Below are 24,479 nucleotides of genomic sequence, written 5' to 3' on the forward strand. Positions count from 1 at the left end.
CAGACACAGAACTGAGATTGAACAGTGTTAAAGATAATCAATGTGTTATCTTATCCAGGCGGGTCCCTGCATGACTCTTATCAGTGATGAGAGCAACAACAGTGGCTAGTCGTGTTCAGGTGTGTCAAGCATCTACTCGTGTTCAGGTGTGTCAAGCAGCTACTCGTGTTCAGGTGTGTCAAGCATCAACTCGTGTTCAGGTGTGTCAAGCAGCTACTCGTGTTCAGGTGTGTCAAGCATCAACTCGTGTTCAGGTGTGTCAAACAATCAGTCGTGTTTAGGTGTGTCAAGTGGCCTGTCGTGTTCAGGTGTGTCAAGCATCTACTCGTGTTCAGGTGTGTCAAGCATCAACTCGTGTTCAGGTGTGTCAAACAATCAGTCGTGTTTAGGTGTGTCAAGTGGCCTGTCGTGTTCAGGTGTGTCAAGTGGCCTCTCGTGTTCAGGTGTGTCAAACAGCCAGTCGTGTTCAGGTGTGTCAAGCAGCCAGTCGTGTTCAGGTGTGTCAAACAGATAGTTGTGTTCAGATGTGTCAAGTGGCCTGTCGTGTTCAGCTGTGTCAAGTGACCAGTCGTGTTCAGGTGTCAAACAACCAGTCGTGTCCAGGTGTGTCAAGCATCAGGTGAAATAAAGTATAGTGGCGCTAATGTTCACGTGATCCCAATTAACTTACTGTATACCTGCACTGTCCTTATACCTGAACTCTATATACCTGCACACACACTATACCTGCACACTATATACCTGCGCACTCTATATACCTGCCAAACCAACATGAATTTTATTAACTATTTTTTACTTGATAAATACTGTATTCTGTTTATCTAGGTGTTGGTAACGTCATCAAGGAGCCTTAGTCATGCCTACCAGAGACGAGGAGGAGGAGGAGGATGCCGAAGCTCACCAGAAACTTTTACCCGGGATGGAAAATAATGGTGATGGTAAGTTGTTGTTGTTGTGGTGTGTCGTAACCATGGTAAGCTGGGTAAGTTGTTGTTGTTGTTGTGGTGTGTCGTAACCATGGTAAGCTGGGTAAGTTGTTGTTGTTGTTGTTGTGGTGTGTCGTAACCATGGTAAGCTGGGTAAGTTGTTATTGTTGTTGTTGTTGTTGTGGTGTGTCGTAACCATGGTGTTGCAAGTTGTTGTTGTTGTTGTTAAGTGGTGTGTCGTAACCATGGTGTTGCAAGTTGTTGTTGCTGTTGTGGTGTGTCAAAACCATGGTAAGCTGGGTAAGTTGCTGTTGTTGTTGTTGTGGTGTGTCAACCATGGTAAGCTGGGTAAGTTATTGTTGTTGTTGTTGTTGTGGCGTGTCGTAACCATGGTAAGCTGGGTAAGTTGTTGCTGTTGCTGTGGTGTCGTAACCATGGTAAGCTGGGTAAGTTGTTATTGTTGTTGTTGTTGTTGTGGTGTGTCGTAACCATGGTAAGCTGGTGTGTAAGTTGTTGTTGTTGTTGTTGTTGTGGTGTGTCGTAACCATGGTAAGCTGGGTAAGTTGTTGTTGTTGTTGTGGTGTGTCGTAACCATGGTAAGCTGGGTAAGTTGTTGTTGTTGTTGTGGTGTGTCGTAACCATGGTAAGCTGTAAAAAAAAGTCACATAAGAAAGTTCGTCGTAGGAAAAAAGTCACAAGGAAATAACATACAAAAAAGTCAGAGGGAAAAGGTTGCAGGAAAATAAGACATACAAAAAAGTTACGGGGAAAATAGTCATAATTTTGGCTATTTTAGGTTAGGTGACTTTTTAAATTATTTCTTTTAACTTTTTTCCTTTGTTTTGTCCCGTATCAAGAGACTTAATATGTTCTCAAGATATACTGCCAATGGTAATTTTAATTATTTGCTTATTTCACTTTACTTACCAACTTACTTAAATTTATCTAAAAGCTCAGGAAATATTTTACGACAGCGCCACACACGTTACAGTCAGTCATCTTTCATATTTTTCAAACATTTAATTCTTGTTTTTTTTTTATTCTCAGTTGTGTTGACGATGGAGGAATTGGCACAGGTAGCTACAGGTGTTGACTACAAGGAAGGAGGTGGAGGAGACGGCAGGTGTGTGTTACTCTGTACTCTCGTTAACTAATGTATTGTACCGTGGTTAGGTTATTGTTTGTATACCTGCACTTGGATGGCGATCTTACTGTATGAATATATATTAGTTATTAATCGTGATGAAACTTGGCGGGGAAACTGTGTGGTGGTGGGGGATACAGTCCATGGTCACGGCAATATGTGGTGGGGCAGTATCTATAACTCTTAGTCAGATTTTTCCCGTTAGAGGCTGGAATAACAACAAATTTGGTTACAGAATAAATAAGAATGTATTGAATGAAAAGTTGTACGTCATTTAACTACAAGTCCCAGGTTGCTGATCTGACTTTCTGCCTCATTTACACATAATTGCAGGGTCTCAATTGTCTCTCTTACTTTGACAACACACCATACATAATGTACTGTATCCTGTATATCGTTTCTCACTCTTGATTTATTTTTTTCGTTTTTGTATTTATATATGGTTATTATTATTATTATTTATTTTGTGTCATTAGAATAATAATAGTTATTTTTATTATTATTATTATTATTATTATTATTATTATTATTATTATTTATTATATTTTCACCCCCAGGCCCTGATGTGGGTCAGTGACCTGTGCCAGGGTGGGCTAATCCCCATAAAAAACAATAATAATAATAATAATAATCTTGTGTTGTTTCAGGGGCGGCCAACAGCTTAAGAAGGTGAAGAAGATCAGAGATAAGGTATGAAAATATTCTTCTCGTTCCATTTTCACAGTTTTCATCATAAGTTCTGCAATTGTGTCGATAAATAAAATAAATACTTGGTATCTTGTGTGTATTGTGTACAAAGATTCTAATTCTGTACCTCCAGATCTTCTCAGTGTAGGCAGAGCCTTAGATAGTGAGGGTTCGGCCAACCGGGCGCCATGTTGTTACTCAGCGGGTAGGAAGTCTTCTCGGACTGTCTCCCACGTAGTTTATAAACATGCTTATGCAATTCTAAACATGTATGACAATTTAACTGACTATCATCATCATCATCCTCTACAGTACGAGCACAAACTTCTTCATCAGCTCAGTAACAACATGTCGCCTAGTTGGTCGAAGTCTATATATGGCTCTTCCTATGGATGGATTATTAATCTGTCTTTCATCCATCTCTTTCATATAACTCATGTCTTCCTATAATGTCTCTCATATACTATAGGTCATGTCATATATCCTAGACCAGTATATCTCGGTGTCATTTATGTTTATACTTCCAAAAAATGAAGCAGTTTATCCCCATCCCCTGAACAGACTGAGACTCACCGAGCAGCAGAGGTTGGTGACACAGTCCGTTTACAACAGATGGTGAAAAGGCAACCCCAAGATGTATTTCAGCAGGACGAAGATGGCAACACACCACTCCATCTGGCTGCTAAAGGCATTTACCTTGATTGTTGCAAAGTTCTCCTTGGTGCCGACAATAAGGCGGTCAACCTGAAGAACAAGAATGGTAATTCTCCTCTCCTATTGTCTATAGCTACAGGGAAGAATTCCACTGAGATTACTGAACTGCTCATCAATAATGGCTCAAAGACTGACGCCACAAATAAAGGTAAATCGACGGCTCTACACATAGCATCTGAGAAGGGTAATATTGAGACAGTGAAGTTGCTCCTCAAATTTGACGCAAGCATCGTTCGAGCCAAGGATGCAGAGCTACAAGTGCCTCTCCACTTGGCTGCCAGATATGGCCACTGTATGGTGTGTGAAGAACTTGTGAAAGGAGGCACTGACCTGAATGCTAGAGATGAACGTGGCTACACACCACTTCACTGGGCTGCCAAGATGGGTTTCTCTAAGTGCTGTAGCCAGCTGCTGGAGCTAGAGGCTCAAGTGAATAGTGTGGACAAGAAGAGAAACACTCCTCTACATCTACTATGTGCATCTGGAAAGGAAAAACCAGACTGTGCCAAAGTATTATTTAAACATGGAGCAAACGCTAATGCCCAAAATGAAAAAGGGGAGACACCATTTCATCTCTCCCATCATGCATCTACAGAAGTGTCAAGGACGTTCCTGGGTCAAGAAGTAGATTTACTGGTTGTGGACAATGCCGGCAGAACTGCTTTACATTATGCTGCGGAAAGAAAGAAAAGTAACCACCTTGAATTTGTACTGTCAATGAAAGGCATTTCAAAAGAATTAATAAACAAACCAAATAAACAAGGAAAAATAGCCCTGCATATAGCCATAGAAAACAAGGTAATAGACAGTTGTAGGTTGTTAATCAAGGCTGGTGCCGATGGTAACATTTCTTGTGGCTCGCAGGGCACAGCACTCCACATGGCAGCAGACAAAGGCCTTGACGAAATTTGTGATTTCCTAATCACTAGGGGTGTCAAGGTTGACGTAAAGAACAGTAAAGCACTAACACCACTGCACATGGCAGCGAGAGCAGGCCATCATAAGTGCTGCCTGGCACTGTGTAAAAAAAATGCTTCTGCATCAATCACTGATGCGGACGGAATGTTAGCCCTCCATCATGCTGCCAAGGGAAAACACAGTTTTTGCTGTCATGTCCTCTTGGAGAAATATCCATCCTTAATTAATAAGGCTGATAAATGCGGGAAAACCCCACTCCACACAGCAGTGGAGGCCAAGTCAATAGAATGTTGCAAGGTCTTAACAACACAAAAGACAGATCTTTGGGCCAGGTCAAACCATGGAAGCTCAATCAAGCTGGCCTATGATCAAAAGTGTCACGACATTTTCAAATTCCTCCTTCATTTTGAAGGTGTTAACAACAAAAATAAGAGTGAAAGAGACATTGATTTTCGGGATCTTCTTGAAAACACATTGGAAAGTCAAGATAGGTATGGCCAGCAGCACTTTGTTTTCTTTAACAAAAGAAACTTGAAATGCTTAAGACTATAATAAATTTTACTGTTTGAAATACAGTTGTCCAACACTATGTATAACACCTTGTACTGTACAAAGAGACTGTATTATTTTGTAGTTTCACAGATAACTTGTTCCTCACACCTTCAATGAGAACTTAATCTTCACTTTTGACCTAATTTTCTGAACCTTGCTTGTGATGCCTCGGCCATTATAACTAAAACTGCCTGGCCTTTATAGGCTCACTGAAACATACACACACACACACACACACACCTATGGCAGGTCATGACCAATTAAGACTGAAAATTTCCCTTTATACCTTTAATGTCTTGATAAATCATACTAAGATCTTTAATTTAATGTGAGAATGCAAAGGTGTAAACTGTACTGTCATAATGATGTGGATACCAATTTATTTTATTGACAATTTTTTAAATTTATTGCAGGAAAATTAATACAAGAAAATTACCCCCAGGTAGAGCCCCTCTAAGGGTGTAGTCATGACAAGAGCTTTCAGGCTGCCTAATAACAACAAATATATTTAACCTCCTGTACCATCGTTTCCTCCTCCATGTTTTCTTCTTCACGTATTGTTCTAACTTTCCTGTCTGCGATGTTGGCCTCCCTCTTTACCAACACACCATTACACTTGGTTTTCCCATCCTGGTTTCTGGTGACCTTGTGTGCCCACACCATGTCAGAATACCTTTGTCTACACTCACTTTTCACCCTTCCAAACACCTCCTACACTGCGCTGTTTGTCACTCCCTTCATTGAGTTAACACCAACGTCAACCTTCAGGCAACTCATTTATGTAGCTTACAACACAATGCCAGTGATTACATAGTTGTGTAGCCAGTCTTGAAAATATTTTGAAAACCTGCACCTTACAATTATGAAGTTTTGGTAAATATAGTCTGTGTGCTTGAACTTTGCAAGTTCAAGTGCAGCATTTTACACACAATTCATAATTAGATTAATGAGTTTTACTCCTCTCTCTTGAATATTTCAAGGTGAGATACAACTTAGCTATCTCCTCTAGATCTGACATGACCATGTTCAAGTGTTACTTCAAGGGTATCACCATGTGGTTACCAATTCTGTACAAAGTATACTGTATAGTTTATCTCATCTTACCCAAAACAATTCTCCCTTCCCAAATATCACAATTATCAGCCAAGTTGATGTTCAACATACTTGAGGATATCAAGTCATATCCAGGTCAGGTGAAGGATTGACACTTTTAATTTTAGTAAAACACAAATGACCATTTCCTTATTACAATGGTAACTACTGTATCTCAAAGCTCAGAAATATATCATGCACAATGATTTTCTAAGTACTGTATAAGAACCCAACCATGAGAAGAAAAGGAAACATTTATGGCATTATAATATTGTACTTAACCAATGCAGTCTGACATGAGAACTACAAAATGCCAATCTTGCAGGATTTTGGTTGAGAGCATCATAGACAGCTGCTTCTGGGAAGAAGCACTGAAGCCTTACAATACTTCAGCAGATAAAACTTGTGTGGAGAAGCAGAAAAATGGAAACTTGAGGCTGCTGGTGAAGAACTACCCTGACCTGGCTGAGAAAGTCCTGGACAAGTGTACACCCAGCAAACCTGATGAGACTGAAGACGGGCCAGCAGAGAGGCACTACTTGGTGCACTTCTTGGATGAGGTGTACCCAACACCAGGTGTGTACAGTACACTGTTTTGTGCTTGAAAGACAACTTATCATCAAAAGCAACATACATTTTGAATTAGAAAAAAAAAGGAAGCCATTTTCCTGTTAACTGAATTATAAACATGCTCTTTTATAGTTCTCTTAATTCCTGCCCTCCTTCCTCTGGAAAATAAAGCATCTCACAAAAGCAAAAACGAGTTTGCAAACATCTTTTTCAAGATGATGTGTAATTTTTATCAAGGAACATGTACTCACATTTAAAAATAATGTGTCCAAACCTAAATATAATATTAGATTTTTACACGGCAAAAATTAAACTCACATTAGAGCAAGAAGACTCAAATTCTGGAGAAGTTTTTGACAACGAAACTGGGAGGTTGGTGAAGGGTATGAAGGTGGCCGCGGTCAACCAGGCATGGCGTCACGACCACCTACTACAGTGGGTCATCCGTCACAACCGCCTGTCCCTCCTGCATCACCCCCTCATCTCACACTGGCTCAGATACAAGTGGCACCACTACATCAAGTACCAACACTACGCTCGTCTAACTTTGGCTTGTGTCATGGCAGTCCTGCTGACAACATTCACAGCAATATCCTGGTACGGTACTATAATTACAAACTACTATACAGTACTTGTTAGCCTAATTTACGTAACCATATTAAGGAATATATATACAGGTGCAGTATACAATACAGTATAATTTTTTTTCACAATTTATCATTTCACTACTTATCAGTTACTTGATGCTCAGGCAGTCGGTCTGTCCTTTTTTGCTTTGTTCAGTGCTAGTACAGGAGGAAACCATTGTACCCTGAGAAAATCTGCAATTTTAGGTAGTGTCGCCCTGAATAGTACTGTTCTCATATATGACCCAAGCTGAGGATTGAACCAGGGATAGAATGGTGAAAGGCAAGCGTAATATGGTGTACTGTACCACCAAAGTTCTTATTTTTTTACTTCTTGATACTCAGTTATGAAACAATTGATATATTTTCTTTTATCCTAGAGATCTTATTAGTTATTGAGCTTAATCTCTTGCTTCTCTTCTACACAGTACAATATTTGAAAATTGTATAGAACTCACAGTATTTTTAGATACATTACAGACAGACAGACAAAACATGAGAAAGTAGCTGTTATGGTAAACACTAAACACTGTTTTTATAATATTTTCAGGATCTTTATTTGTATAACTTAATCTTATAAGACAAGAGAAATCACACTCGGAAGAAGCTCTGTCTCCAGTAACTCTCTTATCAACTTTCTAACCAATATTTTATCTTTTTATCTGGTTCTCACTTCACCAACTGTATTCCTTATGGATCTGAAGCACTAAAATGACATAAACATATTTACATTTCACATGGCCTCCAGACCCCTGTAGGAGATCCATGGCTTTGATGTGAAACAGACCTTGGCTCACACCCTCAACTCCATCACCCTTGTCCCCTCCTGTCTTACTTAAGAATAAACACCTTGATAGGAGTCATAATCAAGAATACATAAGTGGGGTACTGTCCTGTACTGTACTAATAATGTGGACTTGTCATGTAGGGACTGGCAGTACATGGGTCTCAGATACAACATAACACAAAGGATGGTGTGCTATCACGGGGCTCAAGACCTTGTAGGGCCTGAGGTAAATCAACTTTTGGAAGATGAAGGCGAGATTCCCAATTCCCTTGGCATTTCCATCTTGGTCATTGCTGGACTGTGGATGCTTCATATTGTTTATGAAATAGTGATGGTAAGGTTCTTTGAGTTTACTGGGTATTTATCATTTAAAAACCTCCTACTGGTATTTCATGTGTTTATAAATTAAATAATGTGCATTAAAATCAACTTAATGTTATTCTAATTATGTATGGTAATTTAAACCTTGAACTAAAACTCAAGATCATTTCCAAAAGTGTTTTAATGCAGTAAAATTGTAAAGATGCATTTCTCCCTTAATACTGATATTGCATTACTATACCCTTTCCATACTAACCTGGCCAGTAGGCCATGCCCCTCTTCTATACTCATATTTAGCTGATTGGTTCATAGAAAATTCAAACTAAATGTGTTAACAATTGGTTAGCAGACCTGTTATTATCTAAAATAATGTTAAATATATGGATTATCAAAATGCAAATAATTTCAAGGCCTTAGCACTTCAGAGAGGTTGCAAGAAAATTTTTAATATTTATTATAAAAGCTCAATATAAATATGCGCTTGTATATGCACAGTCCGGGAGGAGGTAAAATGTTCGGTGGAACCAATCAGCTCTTTGTAGCTATAGACGAGGGGCGGAGTTTACGGGCCAGCTTCGCATGGGAATACTATACAGTAAGTCCTCGCTTAACGTTGTGGTTACGTTCTTGAAAAACACAACGCTAACGGAATAGATCAAACCTCTAATTACGTTCCCCAGCTTCCTTTTGTCCCATAAATTACATTACATATACATAAATTCAAAGGAATTTTTAAAGAAAATATATGTTATACATCCAAAAAGATAAATAAACTAAACCATTTTGTATTGTACTCACTGATGGGGAGAGGTGGAGTGAGTGTGTGGTGGATAGTGGAGAGGAGGAGGGTGGCGAGTCACTGAGACCCAGAGGGGGTTTCCCTTCCTGCTCTGACTGGGGTTCTCCCTCGGCTGCTGTTTGCTCCTCCTCCCTTGCAGGCTGTTGTAAAGATGTTGCTTCTGCCTCCCGACGACGAAAAAAGGAATCCAGCGTTGACTGCTAGTGCTCCTCTTCTCTTTTTCCTTGAAGATCTCATTATAACACTGAAGAGTTTCCTCCATATTGCAGACAATCTTTGAGCTACGTTCTATGTTTGGGTTGTCATCAGTGAAGATTTGCATTGCTTGCTGGATCATGTCGAACGCTTCTGCCATCCTCTTGGTAGTTAGCGTTCGTTGTGGTTCTTCTTCGTCGTCGGCGTCTTCAGCGACACTTTGTTCTATCAGCAGCAGATTTTCATTTATTAGCTCTTCTGTATGGGTTGCCAGGGCTTGCTCAATATCCTCAGATTCCGACTCATGAAAGCTTGCCTGTCTAGCCAAGCTGAGGATATTCCTATTCAGAGATGGGATAAAGTCCGTGAATCCCGTAAAGCTGTTCACACACTCAGGCCATACGCGACACACCATTCAGGCAACTTTCTGAAACTCTTCCCATGCCTTGCCAATGTTGTCGATTGCATGAAGAATGTTGTAGCCCTGCTAATTTTCTTGGATCGTAGGCTTATTTTCTCCATCAGTAACCTTGAGAAGTTGGTCCATGGTACCCCGTAAGTAATAGGCCTTATATGCGGCGATAACGCCTTGGTCCATAGGCTGCATCAATGCTGTTGTGTTGGGAGGCAGAAATACAACTTGAACACTGTCATGTAAATCATCGAGATTGAGAGGATGTGCTGGAGCATTGTCAATGACAAGAAGGATTTTAAAGTCCAGGTTCTCCTTGGTACAATACCCCTTCAGTGCAGGGACAGCGTACACATTTAACCACTGGCTAAATATGGCGCTGGTTATCCATGCCTACTTATTTGCCTTGTAAATGACAGGAAGGTGATCCTTAGAGTGACCTTTCAGGGCACGTCAGTTGGCAGCGCAAGAAATTGGCATGGGCTTTAAGCCTGAAGTCGCCAGCAGCATTTGCGCCTAGCAGCAGCGTCAAGCAGTCTTTTGCCACTTTAAATCCTGGCGCTCTTTTTTTTCTTCCTTGGAGATATACTGTATGTTCTTTCAGGCATCCTCTTCCAAAACAGACCAGTCTCATCCACATCGAAGACTTGCTTCACTGAGTAGCCTCCTTCCTCAATAATGATCTTGAACTCAGGCGGGAATATCTCGGCAGCAACCGTATCTGAACTAGCAGCATCACCAATCATCTTAATATTGAGGAAATTATAACGATGCTTAAAACGTTGAAACCATCCTCGGCTGGCCATAAAGTTCTCATCCTTCAAACTCTATGACCTTTAAATCGTCATACAAAGATTTTGCTTTATGCTAGGTAACCATAAGGCTCACAGGGGCACTGCATTGTTTCTGTCCTCTATCTACATAGTCAGCATCTTCTCAATCACGGAACTTCGAGCACAACATGTCCTTGTTGCACTCATAGAAGTACCACTTCCAGCGCTAGCCTTAATCTTGTCTGTGCTGGACCGGATAGTACGCACTGTTGTGGGGGGTTAGGCCTTGCGCTACTCCAGTGTCCACAGCATGTTCACCTTTCTTAAAACGGTTTAAAACTTCCATTTTAGTAACAAGGCTAATGGTCTTGCATTGCTTCTTCACAACACTAGCATCACTAACACTTGATAGGTGCTTGGAAGCCATTTCGAATGTTTACAGTACCGTATTTATAGCAAATACACTAAAGCACGCACGTACGCTGTGGAAGCCTAACAAAGACTGGGGATGCTCCGCGAGAGAACGTAGCGTGCCAAGATGAAAGAGGGTGATGTGCCATACAAAGTAGTCCGTGTTGGGTGACGACGTTATAATGAATCGGTCGGGACGTTGTCGGAATCATGTGTATCTAAGAGTAGCGACGTTATAACGATACAATGTTGTCTGGGACAACATTAAACGAGGACTTACTGTAGTTATTACAGTGACTGAAAAATATCTCATTTTTGCTAATGACGTTTATAAACGTTTCAATGTTTCTTTACAGCTGAGAGAACGATATTTCAAGATTGAAAATTTCCTCATCCTTTTGTGTCTGGTGGCCAGCATCCTGTTTGTGGGTAACTTCACAACTTGCTCACGGAACACCTATGTGCGAGAGGTATGACACTACAGTAAAGGTGTTTACAGATTACATATTTTATACGTAAACTACAGTACACAGAACAAGACATATCATTTGTGCTGTGAGATAATAGAGTTCACTCAACATTAATCACATACTTTAACACTAACCATACAACTTAAAATTAAACAGACAACTTAACATTAATCATACACTTTAACACTAATCATAACTTAAAATTAATCACACAGGAACAGGAGTGAAAAGTTTTTGGAGAAGAGAAAGAACTAGTGTGTGGTAGACATGGATCAGGATAAAGACTTTGATAAACTGTAGTTGGTAGAGGAGAAGTGTGGAAGATTTTGGGATAAATGGGATGTTCTTGAGCGTTGTACAGATTTTCAGGAGGGGTTCTTAACCTGGGATCCATGGATGGGCTTCAGGGGGTCCGTGAAGGTCAGATAAAAACTTAACATTTATCTTCAATCCAAACAACAACAACCTTCTCATTGAAATGAACTTTTGAGCAGAATTAAAGTTTTGTTTAATTTGCACAAGATGATTGTATTTCATTTTTGTATGGAGTGGCCATTAATTTTTGCATAAAAAAGTGTGAAACATAATTCTTTGTTAAGATTGTTTACTTTATTCATACTTTATGTATGTCATACACTGTATGAGGCAATGAATTTTCAATAAAATAAAGTATATTCATTGCAAGCAAAGTTGTGTTTATGTGCTATGTGCATTTTTCTAGGGAGGGGGTCCATAGCTATCACCAGATTCCCAAAGGGGTCCGTGACTCAAAAAAGGTTAAGAACCACTGTATTAGAGGATGTCAGGGAGTGGGAAAGGAAATGAGATGTTTCAGATGGCTGGGAATGGATGCAATAATGTTGATAGGAATGGTTGGTAAGGGGAGGGGGGGGCAAAGGCCTAATTTTTTCAACAAATATAAAAGATCTACTTAGTAGGAGGAAGAGATATCTGTGATAATACACCTGCATCAATAGCGTTATACAAATGCAAAAAAATACACTTATATAACACTAAATGCAAGAAGATTATTCACAAGGGAAAACACACAATCCATTATGTGCAAAAACGAACTAGAAAGTAACATGGCTGGAACGACCTTATATTGAAAACAAGTTTGAATTAATTGAAACTCTTCTTTTTGTACATGTGAAACAGAAAAGTCACAAGAAGTGTTATACTAATTATGGAGGATATGGAGTAATAAACAAAATAACTTTAATTAGTATGAGTTGTCGAGTGCAGGTCATTAAGCACACCGCAGCTAATAACATATAATTTACTGGAGAGATACTGTTCACTGTTCTCTAAGTTCAGATATTTTTTTTAATGATTTACCATTATTGGAAAATTTTCCCTGTACAGTACTATATTTTCCTTCAGACAAGATTGTTGAAGTTCCCTTACAGATAGGTTTTTATCAACTTCATAATTAATTGAGATACAATACAGGCTAAATTTGACAGCTCTGTCTCGGTATCGGCATGCTCTCCCCACAAGCGAGCAGACCCGGGTTCGATCCCCGGGCAGGATGAGACAATGGGCAAGTTTCTTTATGCCATTTGCCTCTGTCTACCCAGCAGTAATTGGTAACCTGGATGTTCCGGGGTAATGATTTGCCAGTGCAGTTGGCGAGTTGTCCGGTCTTCTCAGACGATACTGGGTCATGCAACTCATTAATTTAGGGTGTGGTTGTTGTGTTGGCGACAGCTTCTATACCTTAAACAAATTCACACCTAGGTGGCCCTTGGGCTGGCCATCCTCGTTACACGAGGGGCAACCATTATAATTATATTATATTTGTCGTCCACAAGTTGGGTTTGACTCTTCAAGCAGCTCTATTAGATACTTCTTGTTTCAATATAACCTGTGCTGTACAATATTTGTAAGCATGAACATGCCCCAACTAAAAGGAAGTTACAGTATTTGATTATCTTCATTCATTCAAAGCTACAATGTGGTCAATATCTTAGAATAAACAATTAGTACCTTTACCCCTTCTTACTCTCAGTGAATGGTCTAAATTTATGTTCAGACAGATGACAGGCACCCTCAACCACCACATTTGGTAAGGGCACACCAACCTGGCAATTTTAATACCACTCTACCTCTCAGTGTTGATAAACGGAGTCATTACATGCAGTCGGCCTTTCACTCACGTGTCAACTTTTCTAACAAATTCCTTTCCAAGGCTTCACACTGTACTGTACTGTAATTCTGTTTGGTGTCCAAGATGCACCAAAATCCAGAGATGAAAAGTAACGAAATAAATTCACTTGAGTACTGTACTCATGTAACATTTTTTGGTATCTACTTTGTAACCCTTAAGCCCCGGGTTAGGGTGCTGGTGGCAGTGCCCCCCACCCGGGGTTGAATCGAGAAAATCAAATTTTCCAAAAATAATTTTTAACCTTTTAAAATGATAAAACAATAAAAAATAAGTAAGAAAAACTATATATTGACCCTTGAGAAACTTCTCTGGCCTTTGTGTCCGAAGTGGCCAATAATGTATGTATTTACTGATCTTAATATTTATTTGCTATAAATAATTAATTTAGAATATTTTATTTGCATAATTTTTCATAAAAAAGTGCTTGGCAACAATCAGCAGTCAGTCGCCAGTCTGCCTGGCTGTCTTTGTGTTTGGTAGAGCAAGTAATGCATAAAATAATAATACTTCCACAAATAAAAACATTTATAACATAATCATAGCATTTTTTTACAGTAATACTACCTTACAATACAACTACACTACTTTTATCAATATTACTTTGATACAACATGATAAAATCGATAAACAATGAAAATGAAACAAACAAAAGTAAATAATTATGCTCAGAAAGATTCCCTGTGGCCAAGCGTGTGGTGTGAGAGGCAAATAGTTACACTGGAACCTGATAACCCATGCTGGGCATTTAAACAGTGGCGGGAATAGGCGCGCATTCTGGAACGTCACCCGGGGCGCGCTGGTCAGGCGTTCTGGAACGTCACCTATGGGTTAATAAGCACTAAAATTTTCTTGTACTTTTACGTAAGTAAAAGTATGATTTTCTAATACTTTTACTCCAATACCATTGAAAAACAAAAATTGTGACTTGTTTCATGCCCCAAACAAACAAACAAAGAGTTTTAATGTCTGTGGCAAACCAATAATATACTGTATTGTACATCAGCAGTATACAGTAATAGTTACACCATGTAAGGTAGTATAACTGTTTACCCTTTATAATACTGAACAATTTCACATTACTGTATAAGAAAAAATAAAAATAAAAATAAATAAATAAATAAATAAATAAATAAATATATATATATATATATATATATATATATATATATATATATATATATATATATATATATATATATATATATCACAACAAAAATTTGTATTTCCACAAAACAGCAGGGAATCTAGGTGCTAAATTCTTAATTTGTGAGTTGTTGAAGTGTGTTTAATAATTCAACTTACAAGAAGTAATAATATGAAACCTGTTGGTAATTCAGCCCTCTGAGTACAGTACAGGTATATGAAACTTTGTAGCATTTACTCTTATCAGTACTGTAGTTTAAAGCCAATGAGATCGGAGTCCTAAACACTGAAGTAACTTAATAGATTATATAATAATGGGTTTACAATTCATTTAGATTATAATAATACAATAATGATTACACAGTACACATATCTTATACTGTATCTTACCCAGGATTGGCAGTGGCTGGCGAGTGTAGCGTCTGTTTTCACAGCGTGGCTCTGTGTCTTCCTGCTTATGAGTAATGAACGCTGGTGCAGCCCCATCATCTTCCACATCAATCGGCTTGTTCGTACCCTCTTCAAGATTCTCACGCCTCTCTTTGCCATTGCAGCAGTAATATTGGCTGCATATAAAATAGCCGCCAAAGGTAAAACTACCTATAATCAATTCTGGAATAATGTTGTGCAGATATTTTCTTATCACTGGATAAGTACATCATTCTATGTTGCTCTCATCATTGTTATTTGTTCAGTTATGTTTGACAAGTCTATATACACCCATAGTAAAAAGTACATGAACCTCCATATTGTTGCCACCGTTAAGATGACACTAGACTTTGACCTTTTGTATCCATTCTTAAGAAAGAAGTACTATGTAGCCTGGTTGCCATCACATACTGGAAAACGCTCTCAATGCCGCTCTGGCTTTTTATGTGGATGGTTATCAAGATTAAGGAAAAAGGACACTGAAGATACACTGGGTGAGATTGAAGACCAGTGGGATGCCGAGGATCCATTTCATATTGTAAGGCAGAAAATTGACAAACTTCAACAAGATGTAACTGAAGTACATGAACTTTTGAAAGACCTAAAAGGATCCATAGGGGCACTCGGGAAAAATTGAACGCTTTCAAACTTCTTTTACTCGACTTTTTTTTTAAATCCTGTTGTCTTGACAAACCTATCTTACTTTCATTACCACTAATACATCATTTCTACGCTTCCATTATTAACCCATAAACTGCAGCCAACGTCAATAGGCACAGCTATTTTCAGAGACATTTAAATACGTGTCCCCACACTTTGTTTTAGGCCTAAGAGTGGACTTATGAGCAGCATCCTCCTTAATAGGATTTTATCAGGCATAAGAGGGGGGACCTCTATGTCCCAAGGTTCAGGGGGTAATAAGAGGGAGGGAAGTGGTTCCTTGACTTATTGCATGTTAGTATAATGGAATTGCTCATGGAGAATAACATCCACCTGAAGAGTTGTAGGTAAATAAAGAATTTTTTTCCACAATGTTATTCTCAATACTTGTGTATAATTTCATAAGAAAATGCAATATTTTTAGGAATTGAAAAAAAAAAATTTGCACATACGTGGTACACACATCACCCAATTTTTTTTCCTACAGAATTTGTGGCATTCTTTATTTGTTTCTTTTTTGGGTATCCCTCGAGTCTCTTGCCCTTTGATTCCCACTCCAACTCTTGTCAAGGTTTATAGTCTAAATTTCATTTATTTTCTTCATGAGCTCAAACCATCTGAGTTGAGATTTTTCAATTCAGAACCAACTCAATGCCTAATTCCTCTCCAATACATATAGTATCATAACTAAGTGTAACAGGGAGATCCACACCACAAAGTTCAGAACCTATAATTATCCAGAAAATTTACTCAAGATTCTTGCTACGTCAGACATACAGAAAATCTTCAGAAATTCAGGAGGCGAAGTGTTTGAGGGAAGAGCACTGTAGTGGCTCAGAGTTCCCATGGTGTTTGTCCTTTAATGGCTTATGAACAAATATCTTCTGTTGGTAAGGCTGCTGAAAGGTACACCACAACTGATTTTGCTCAGTTAGTAAAGGATGATGCACTTTACCTCAAACAAATTTATATTGTATGTAGACAAGACTGATGATTTTTGGAGAGGTTTGTCTGGTAACAGTTACTGACACTGACTTGGACAGATACAAAACAGGTACTGGAAGATGGGGTGTGGTCATTGATGACATCTCTGCAAGTGATGGAGTGATCTAAAACTTTGACAGAGTGAATAATAGATGGAAAATGAGGTTATTAGTTGTCGAGAGGAAGAGTCTGACAATGAATTGATAAATTATTTAAATTAGAAAAATTATTATGGAGGTGGTTAAGGATTTCATGTATTTGAGGAGGGTGAATAGAGACCTGGCAAGTATCATCGAGGAAAGAGTATTAACAAGTTAAGGTTCTTCATCATGGCCACTCCCTCAGAAGCAACATAGATTATTACATAAATTATTCTATTTTGCAGGAATACTAGTTTTTGTCATCATATTCCAAATCCTGTTTAACTTAAATAAAACTGTTTCCCATTTCCAAACTCTCATGGTCACACTGCCACACTAAATATGTGTTGTCCTTTCAAATTCTGTGTTAATTCCCCTTTTCTATCTGGGTGGTTGATTATTGTTGCTCTTCCACTGTTAAGTGCTAGACAAGAGATTTTATACTATTAATTTTATGTATATTTATACAAGCTGGCTGATGATGGTAAATTTGAAATAAATAAATCTAACTCACATTTCAAGATGAGATATAGTACATGTACAATGTACTGTATACAGTATGTGAATTTTCTAAAATCACAATTGATGCTGAATATTGACCAGATGATTTGAAATAAAATACCTTAATCACCATTTTAAACAGCTTTTATTGATCTTGCTTCCAAAAATATTCCATACAAAAAAAAAATATGTAAGAATAATGCCTTCAAACCAAAATAAAAAGAAAATTAACCCCACTCTGTAAATTCACACTGTAACAAACTTTCAGAAGATGGAGGAATGAGAGAAGGTGGAAGGAAAGCTACATCCTTGAGACTTGGTGGTAATGTGTACTTGAGTTCCCAGTGTGCGAGATCTTCCACTGAATAATCTGAGGATGGTTGCATTTGAATTTCCCTCATAGATTGCCAGCCTTCAAGTGATGGCTCCTTGCCGTCCTTTACTAGTGTGGGAAGTTTACGTTTCCTTGCAGCATTGTCCTCTTCCTTTGCTGAAATAAGTGAAAAAGTCAGATACCGCATCACAACAGTGGACTTATGGTGGGGCCTTGAAACACCCATGCCTCATCTAATCATGTTTCTCTTGTTGAAAGTTCAATTTTCCCCCTCAATAACTTTACCTTAAAAACAATCAAACTTGGTCATACAGTATTGCAAATTTGAGCTTCATTTTATCCTCTGTCTAGCCAAGTCCTAGCTTACCTTCGGGCTACCAGCCTTATACAATACCCAAGGCTCTTGAACCCTGGTACTGTATTAAACAGTTTCACTCTGAAGCCTAAAATACAGAATGTATTATTGACCTATAAGGTCAAAGAAGTTACAATTTATAGTCACACCGGAGCAATCACTGGAACAACTCCTAATCTCTAAAATATTTATGTATACAGTATTATTTTTTCCATAAACAACTATTTCCTCACAGTTTAGAACAACTTTAAACAATATTTTGTTTTGTCTTGAGTAAATAAAATTGAGGAAGTACTCACCTTGATGTTTTAGACTGCATATATCTGCAACTGTGAGATGGGAATAAATGCAAGTGTCTCCAAATGAACATTCTTGACCCGAATGGAAGCGCCGGCACTTCTCCTTTGATAATTCATCTTGAAGGCGTTCTTTAGCAGCTAGAGTAGAACCCCAATAGTAAATGTAAAAAATAACCTATTTTACAAAGTATCAAATTCAAAATTTCCTTCAAATCTCATCAGCTGACCCAGCTTAGGTCAGTCAGCTGATGATGTACTGTACTCATGCTGCCTGCATTACTCTTTCGTCACTCGGAAAGCATTGTGAATTCTAACCAGGTGTACTGCCCTTTAAGTGTCTCGAAACTTTGTGACCAGTACTGTTTGGTGTAGGAACCACAATTTATGGCTTAAAGACAAAATGTGGCAAATCAGTTAAGGCCATGAGCAAAAAGATAAAAACCCAGAGAAGCCAAAGCAACCAGCATGGATAAACCAGTTTACAAGTATGGTCAGTCAAACAGCAGGAGTCATGAAGATCATTTTGGCTCTGAGCTGCTCATAGCTGCATCCTACCTGCTCATCTTTCAACATTTCAGCTCTTAAGTTCATTACCATTAACAAATTACAAGATAGAATAATACTGTTGCATTTGATTTTCTTATAAAACTAATGAATAAAATAAGTAAAAATTGGGCTTTCTGGGTGCTTGGTAAACTGGCTGTGTGTGTGTGTGTCAGGGCAGGTGACTGATACTGTTTACATTGGCTCCCACTTATTGGACAGATGTAATAGCAGCACTTGAGTATTTATAGAAGAAATACTATACTAAACAATGAACCTTTTATCCTGCAGCAACACAACAGAAGTGAGTTTAGTCAAGATGAAACTTTTGAACTAATGAATCCAAAGACAAATTATGAGGTTGAAAACAAGGTGCAGCTGGCAGTCCCAATGCTTACTAGAGCAGATGATGCAAGTGTCACATTATGCATCTGTCAATGCTCTGTCACCGTAAGTAAAATTCTATGCAATATTTTGTTAATGACTTTTTAAATATGTATTTCTCCATCTTATTGTAGCTAAATTTAGTCATTTGTAGGAGCGTTCATGTGTCCATCCCCATCACTGACCATATTGTTGAGGGAGGGGAACACTTGCTTAACACATCTCTTAAAGCAACTAGAAATGGGTGAATAACAGCAAATAAGGTCATCTAGATTACTCTTGATCCTCTACCCAACACTGAAGTACAGCAGTAAAGGGCTTCTAAGGGTATTAAAAATAATCTATAATCAGCAATAAATCCTTCATATTATCAAAGATTTTAGCACTAAAATTTAATAACACATGCTTACATTTAAACTGGTCATAGTGGAGTGTTTTCAACTTCTGGTGATAGTGTCCAAAGGCATGTTTCTTACGAGCCTCAACACTGTATGGATAAGTTCTGTCACAATAATCACAGTAATATCTCTTCCCCATCCTTCTCACACATCTGAAAATATTTATAACCTCCATCAGTAATCATCTTTAATTAATTGCAGTAATACAAATATAAACATAAGTACTGTACTGTATTGTAATTTAGCTCCCAATGCCTGTACAACATGCCTATTGGACACTCTGTACAGGTTGTGAATTTTAAGTCATGTGTGCCTATGAAATAAGTAGAGTTAACTAAACCTTCCAGTATAAGAAAAGTTTTGCAACACAGAACTGTGATATAAAGCAAGCAAATAATTCAGTGACTACATATATCATTATCATCACCACTTTACTGTCATTTTCCAGGCCTGTCAAGGTTAGCGATGATTATCTAATTTCATGGTGAATTTCAAGCAAATTTTACATCTGGGTGTCCTTCCTATCATACACCAAGAAAATTAAACAAAACAAGGGAGGAGCATGAGAGAGGAAGACAGGACAACAAATTCCAGTACTGCACAGACAAAAAACCTTTCAATGTAAACAAAAAAACACCGCATATTGTAACACCACAAATACAAAACTAAAGCATAAAAGGCAGATTCTCATAAATACATATCATAGGAATATGTATATTACTTACTATTTGATTACTTATGTATTGCAATCCATCTCATTTAGGTTTATCATTAGCAATTAAAAATGTCTATGAATCAATAGTCTTATGTAAATTATAAAAGAAAGATTTCTAAAGAATACTTTATCTTTATCAGCAATTATGGAAACCAACCATTAACTACATGAAGAATGTGTATCTGTACAAGCTAATTTTTTTACAAATTGAAACCAGCTTACCTTAACAAACACACCCACACAATCACTCGTACAAGCAAACAATTTCTTAGTGAGTTTTTGGATTGTTGGCCGAGATATAATGGTAGAGGACGACCATGAGGAAGAGCGAGACCCCGAGGATGTTTACGAACACTGCCAGCTGCACGTCAGAAATCATTCTAGCAAGAAAAATAAATTTATGAAAAAACAAAATGCAAAATGCATGTTCGTTTCTAAAATGAGACCCAACTCACCAAACCAAATTTGTCTATGTAGGTAAAGAAGACCATTTTAGAAATACTGTATATACCTCACAAGTTATCAAAAGCTAAGCAGTACAGTACAATAAATATTGCCTTAAAAGAAGTTCTACCAAAATATTGATCCGGGCAACTTTAATCTTACCATATATCAGGGGTGGGCAAAGTGCAGCCGGTACATTTGGCCCGCCAAATTATTTCTGTGGCCCGCCACTGCATTTGGCAATCAGAAAAAAAAAATTCTTATTAATTACAGAAAGGACAATTTTGGAAGTTGGGTGGACATAGCAGCAATACTGGCTCGTCGCTGTTAACCTGTGGCCCGCGAAGTGTGCCACCATTCATGAAGTGGCCCTCCATCAAAAATAATTGCCCACCCCTGCCATATATGGTACTGTACTTTCTTTAATTTTTTAAAGTAGGTGAGACCTTAAACTTTTATAATAATGCACACTGGTACAGTATAGTATTTCCCATTTGAAGACATTTAAACACTGTGTAAGAAGCACACACACATGGGAATAAACAGAAAAAAATTTACATGGGAATAAACAAAACAATTTAAATCAAAAATACTAATATCAAAATTCTCCCAGATAGAATTTGGCTGTACTGTGCCATATACAGTACTACAGTACATATTTTTCCTGGAACCATGCAGATTTAACAAGGCCATTGATCAGCAAAAAGCAAGGATTCAGACACTTGTATACAGGGAAATGAACACCGCACGAGTGTACTGTACTGCACGTCACTTCTGCATACAGTACAAGTGTCCTCCCATAATGCATGTGCATTGTTTGAAGAGCACTATACCGTACATGGTTTGTGCAGTGTTGTGGCTTTACAATGATCATTCATTTGGAGGAAAAATAAATAAAAAATCAATGACTGTATAAATGGTAATACAGGTACTACTTTATGAGAGTGGTCCAACCTTAGCAGCTGCATGACAAATTGTTCAAAATACAAGCTGCTAAGACTAGACCATTCTCATTACGTATTACTGTATCAATAAAAAACAATGGGGTGATAACCATAAACCATGCACAGCACCAATGACCCTGTTTCAATAACTATTTAACTACAGTACTGTACAAGGGATGAGTTTTTGAAAATATGGTTCTCACTTACATCTGAGGTCCAATTAATTATTTTATCATTGTTTTAATGGGATTTATTAATCCAATTCACAAACACATTTACAGAAACATATTAATTACTATTTGACTGTGACAGCTAATAACTTAATAACAGTTCAGTGTGGCAGTGCTTTAAGATTCCTTGGGGGGGGGAATAAATAATTAAACCAAAACATGTAAATTACAATTCCTGTGGCAAACAGCTAATTTTACACCAGATAAATACAAGATTCTCAATTTTGTCGGTAATAGTGGAGAAAACGGGGGTTAGGGAATTAGGTAACATTTGGTGTGGTTAGGTTAGGCAAGTTAGGTCAGATTTTGTGCACTGCCGGATCAATTTTCTTATTTAGTACCAGGCAAAAAATCTCAAGAAATTATGGGGTAAAATTGCAATTACAACAACCAAACCTAACCCAACATAGGTTGGATGGATATATGAGCATTAGGGGTTGGCTGTACAGGGGACTGCCCAGTATGGGCCAATCGGCCTGCTGCAGTTTCCTCCATTCTTATGTTCTTAAGTATAATACAAGAAAATGGTAATAAAAAAAAAAATTCTATCGATTGAGTGTAGTGAATTTCCGGAATTCTGTGGTTGCTGTTTACTGTAATATTACCAATTATGGTACCGAACAATTCTATAAGATCCTTCGGGTGACACCCGTTTCCTCCACCTTTACTATTTGTCTAAAAAATATATAGGGGAGTTAGTAGAGTGAGAACTGTCTGTAATTGTATTTGTCTCGTGAGTGTAGACAGATTTTATTAAATCCATATTACGTCATGTTGTATACCAAACAATCAACATTGTCATCATGCACGAAAGCAAAGTATTACCATGACAAAAACCCAGGCCACCTCCCTGCTGAGCCTGGCAAGTGGGTGTACCTCCAACTGGGCCTAGGCCAGACATGCCGAGTCCTTGATGTGGTCCTCTGTTTTGTTTCCACCCAATGATACTACTCAGAATTTGAAAGGTTTGAATGTACTATATATTTGTGCCGAGAAATTATGAACACGGGGAAATGATTATGGTTACATTCTTTCGTTAATACTCACGTTATCGTCTAGTATCGCTCTGCTACAACAACACAAGGGGAAGGCGGTGTTGGTACCGGGTCGTAAGCGACTCCGCTGTTGACACGTCCCAAGTCTGGTCAGAACAATAGTCACAGCGGTCACGGTATTTGGGTATAATCTAAATCGCTCTGAATTACCTGAAAGTTAAAAGAATACAGGAATGCACAAAATAAAATAATGTAATATATCTTGAAAACAGGCCAATTCCAGAATAAATTAAAATTCAGTATGTGAACACGAGAAAGAAAAACATGTTGAGATAAGGTTGTACTATTTGTACAACCATAAAGCGCGTCTCTCACCACTTTTTATGAAGCTGTCCTGCATGGCAATGAACAGTGATATTGTAGTGGATTCCTCCCCTACAAACGCTTGTGTATGAACCTCTGTCTTGCGTGGCAGTGAGAAGTGATACCACCCTCAGTGTCAAGACCTGACAGTTACTCAGAATAGGCAAACTGTACTCTTAGCTTTGTCAATAAATTTGTTAAACTAAAAAAAACTAACCACTTTCACCTATTACACATGGCAGTAAAATGCTAACAGACACTTGACCGATCGTCTAACGATCGGTCACATCTGTTACAGGCCGCAACAGACATGACTGGGCAGCGATGTAATGGCTCCAGAATGTATCTGAAACCGCACTGGTGTTGGTCAAGTCTTGTCTTAAAGGGATTCACACTCGGTTTCGCCATTACTCAGAACACTCTGATGTTCTTCCAAAAAGTTCACAGCTCGCTCTCCAAAAAACTATGCCCTGATAATTTTATAAAATTGTGGCTTCTTTAACCTGAGACTAGTTATAGATATGAACACTCGACTGAGTAATGTTCTCTGACAATTGCAGAAGATTTCACTAAAAGGAAAATAGATGGGTTTAAAGAATTCAAAGCCCCTGGAGTGGGCGTGAAGTGGATTCCTCCCCTACAAACGCTTGTCGCTGAGTAGCCGACCCTCGAATTCCCCAGTGTATGCCTCGTGGTCTAGGTCAACCAGGGCCGCCTTACATGACGGAGGTCAACTATTAAGCCACGCCTACCTCCGCTATATAAGACCTGACCTCGTGGATAGCCCACCTGCTGTTAACCTCCTCCTCTATTTCCCACTTCTTAACTTTACCTTGTACTGTACCCTTCTTGCACCCTCAGAGCAAATGCTCTCTTCTCTCCGTATCACCGACCGACCGACCTGTCCCTTCTTCTAGCTACAGCCACAGCCAGCAACACCTCCTCCACTCCTGCCTGGCGGACCTCGCTCCCGCCGGCGAGCATGTCGACCCACAAGCTGGTCCCCCTCTGAGCACCCTCACCAACCAGCTCTCACTACATCACGCTTGTA

General features: G+C 38.5%; 2 protein-coding genes across 8 annotated transcripts; one reads left to right on the forward strand and one right to left on the reverse strand.

Annotated features, from left to right (window-relative positions):
- The first annotated feature begins 125 nt into the window (after window positions 1-125).
- LOC121864968 (transient receptor potential cation channel subfamily A member 1 homolog) lies at window positions 126-17,559 on the forward strand. 5 transcript variants are annotated; one of them, XM_042364199.1, is made up of 10 exons: window positions 126-227; window positions 826-938; window positions 1,974-2,049; window positions 2,718-2,760; window positions 3,319-4,880; window positions 6,359-6,609; window positions 6,927-7,200; window positions 8,158-8,350; window positions 11,284-11,397; window positions 15,105-17,559. In XM_042364199.1, the coding sequence occupies exons 2-10, from the start codon at window positions 857-859 to the stop codon at window positions 15,774-15,776; spliced, it is 3,267 nt and encodes a 1,088-aa protein (XP_042220133.1). In that variant the 5' UTR covers window positions 126-227; window positions 826-856; the 3' UTR covers window positions 15,777-17,559. The 5 variants fall into 5 exon arrangements, with proteins under 5 accessions (XP_042220133.1, XP_042220132.1, XP_042220136.1 ...); XM_042364198.1 differs by lacking the exon at window positions 126-227 and adding an exon at window positions 281-362; XM_042364202.1 differs by lacking the exon at window positions 126-227 and adding an exon at window positions 293-335.
- On the reverse strand, window positions 17,551-23,211 carry LOC121864970 (zinc finger matrin-type protein 5-like). Of its 3 annotated transcripts, none has more exons than XM_042364203.1 (5): window positions 23,118-23,211; window positions 20,675-20,832; window positions 19,750-19,889; window positions 18,413-18,550; window positions 17,551-17,914 (listed from the first exon to the last, which is right to left on the reverse strand). In XM_042364203.1, the coding sequence occupies exons 3-5, from the start codon at window positions 19,874-19,876 to the stop codon at window positions 17,652-17,654; spliced, it is 528 nt and encodes a 175-aa protein (XP_042220137.1). In that variant the 5' UTR covers window positions 19,877-19,889; window positions 20,675-20,832; window positions 23,118-23,211; the 3' UTR covers window positions 17,551-17,651. The 3 variants fall into 3 exon arrangements, with proteins under 3 accessions (XP_042220137.1, XP_042220139.1, XP_042220140.1); XM_042364205.1 differs by lacking the exon at window positions 23,118-23,211 and adding an exon at window positions 22,896-22,914; XM_042364206.1 differs by lacking the exon at window positions 20,675-20,832 and having other exon boundaries at window positions 23,118-23,142.
- Between the last annotated feature and the right edge of the window lie 1,268 nt (window positions 23,212-24,479).

This window comes from Homarus americanus, unplaced genomic scaffold (genome assembly GCF_018991925.1).
Source record: "Homarus americanus isolate GMGI-L3 unplaced genomic scaffold, GMGI_Hamer_2.0 scaffold2539, whole genome shotgun sequence".
Lineage (NCBI taxonomy): Eukaryota > Metazoa > Arthropoda > Malacostraca > Decapoda > Nephropidae > Homarus > Homarus americanus.

Bases quoted from the DNA above. Each gene is read 5' to 3' on its own strand.
- LOC121864968 (XM_042364199.1), top strand. From the start codon at position 857: ATGCCTACCAGAGACGAGGAGGAGGAGGAGGATGCCGAAGCTCACCAG. The intron at 4,881-6,358 runs GTATGGCCAGCA...CCAATCTTGCAG, and splicing joins ACATTGGAAAGTCAAGATAG to GATTTTGGTTGAGAGCATCA. The intron at 11,398-15,104 runs GTATGACACTAC...TATCTTACCCAG, and splicing joins GGAACACCTATGTGCGAGAG to GATTGGCAGTGGCTGGCGAG.
- LOC121864970 (XM_042364203.1), bottom strand. From the start codon at position 19,876: ATGGGGAAGAGATATTACTGTGATTATTGTGACAGAACTTATCCATAC. The intron at 18,551-19,749 runs GTAAGCATGTGT...GTTCTACTCTAG, and splicing joins CCACTATGACCAGTTTAAAT to CTGCTAAAGAACGCCTTCAA. The intron at 17,915-18,412 runs GTGAGTACTTCC...CACTTATTTCAG, and splicing joins ATGCAGTCTAAAACATCAAG to CAAAGGAAGAGGACAATGCT.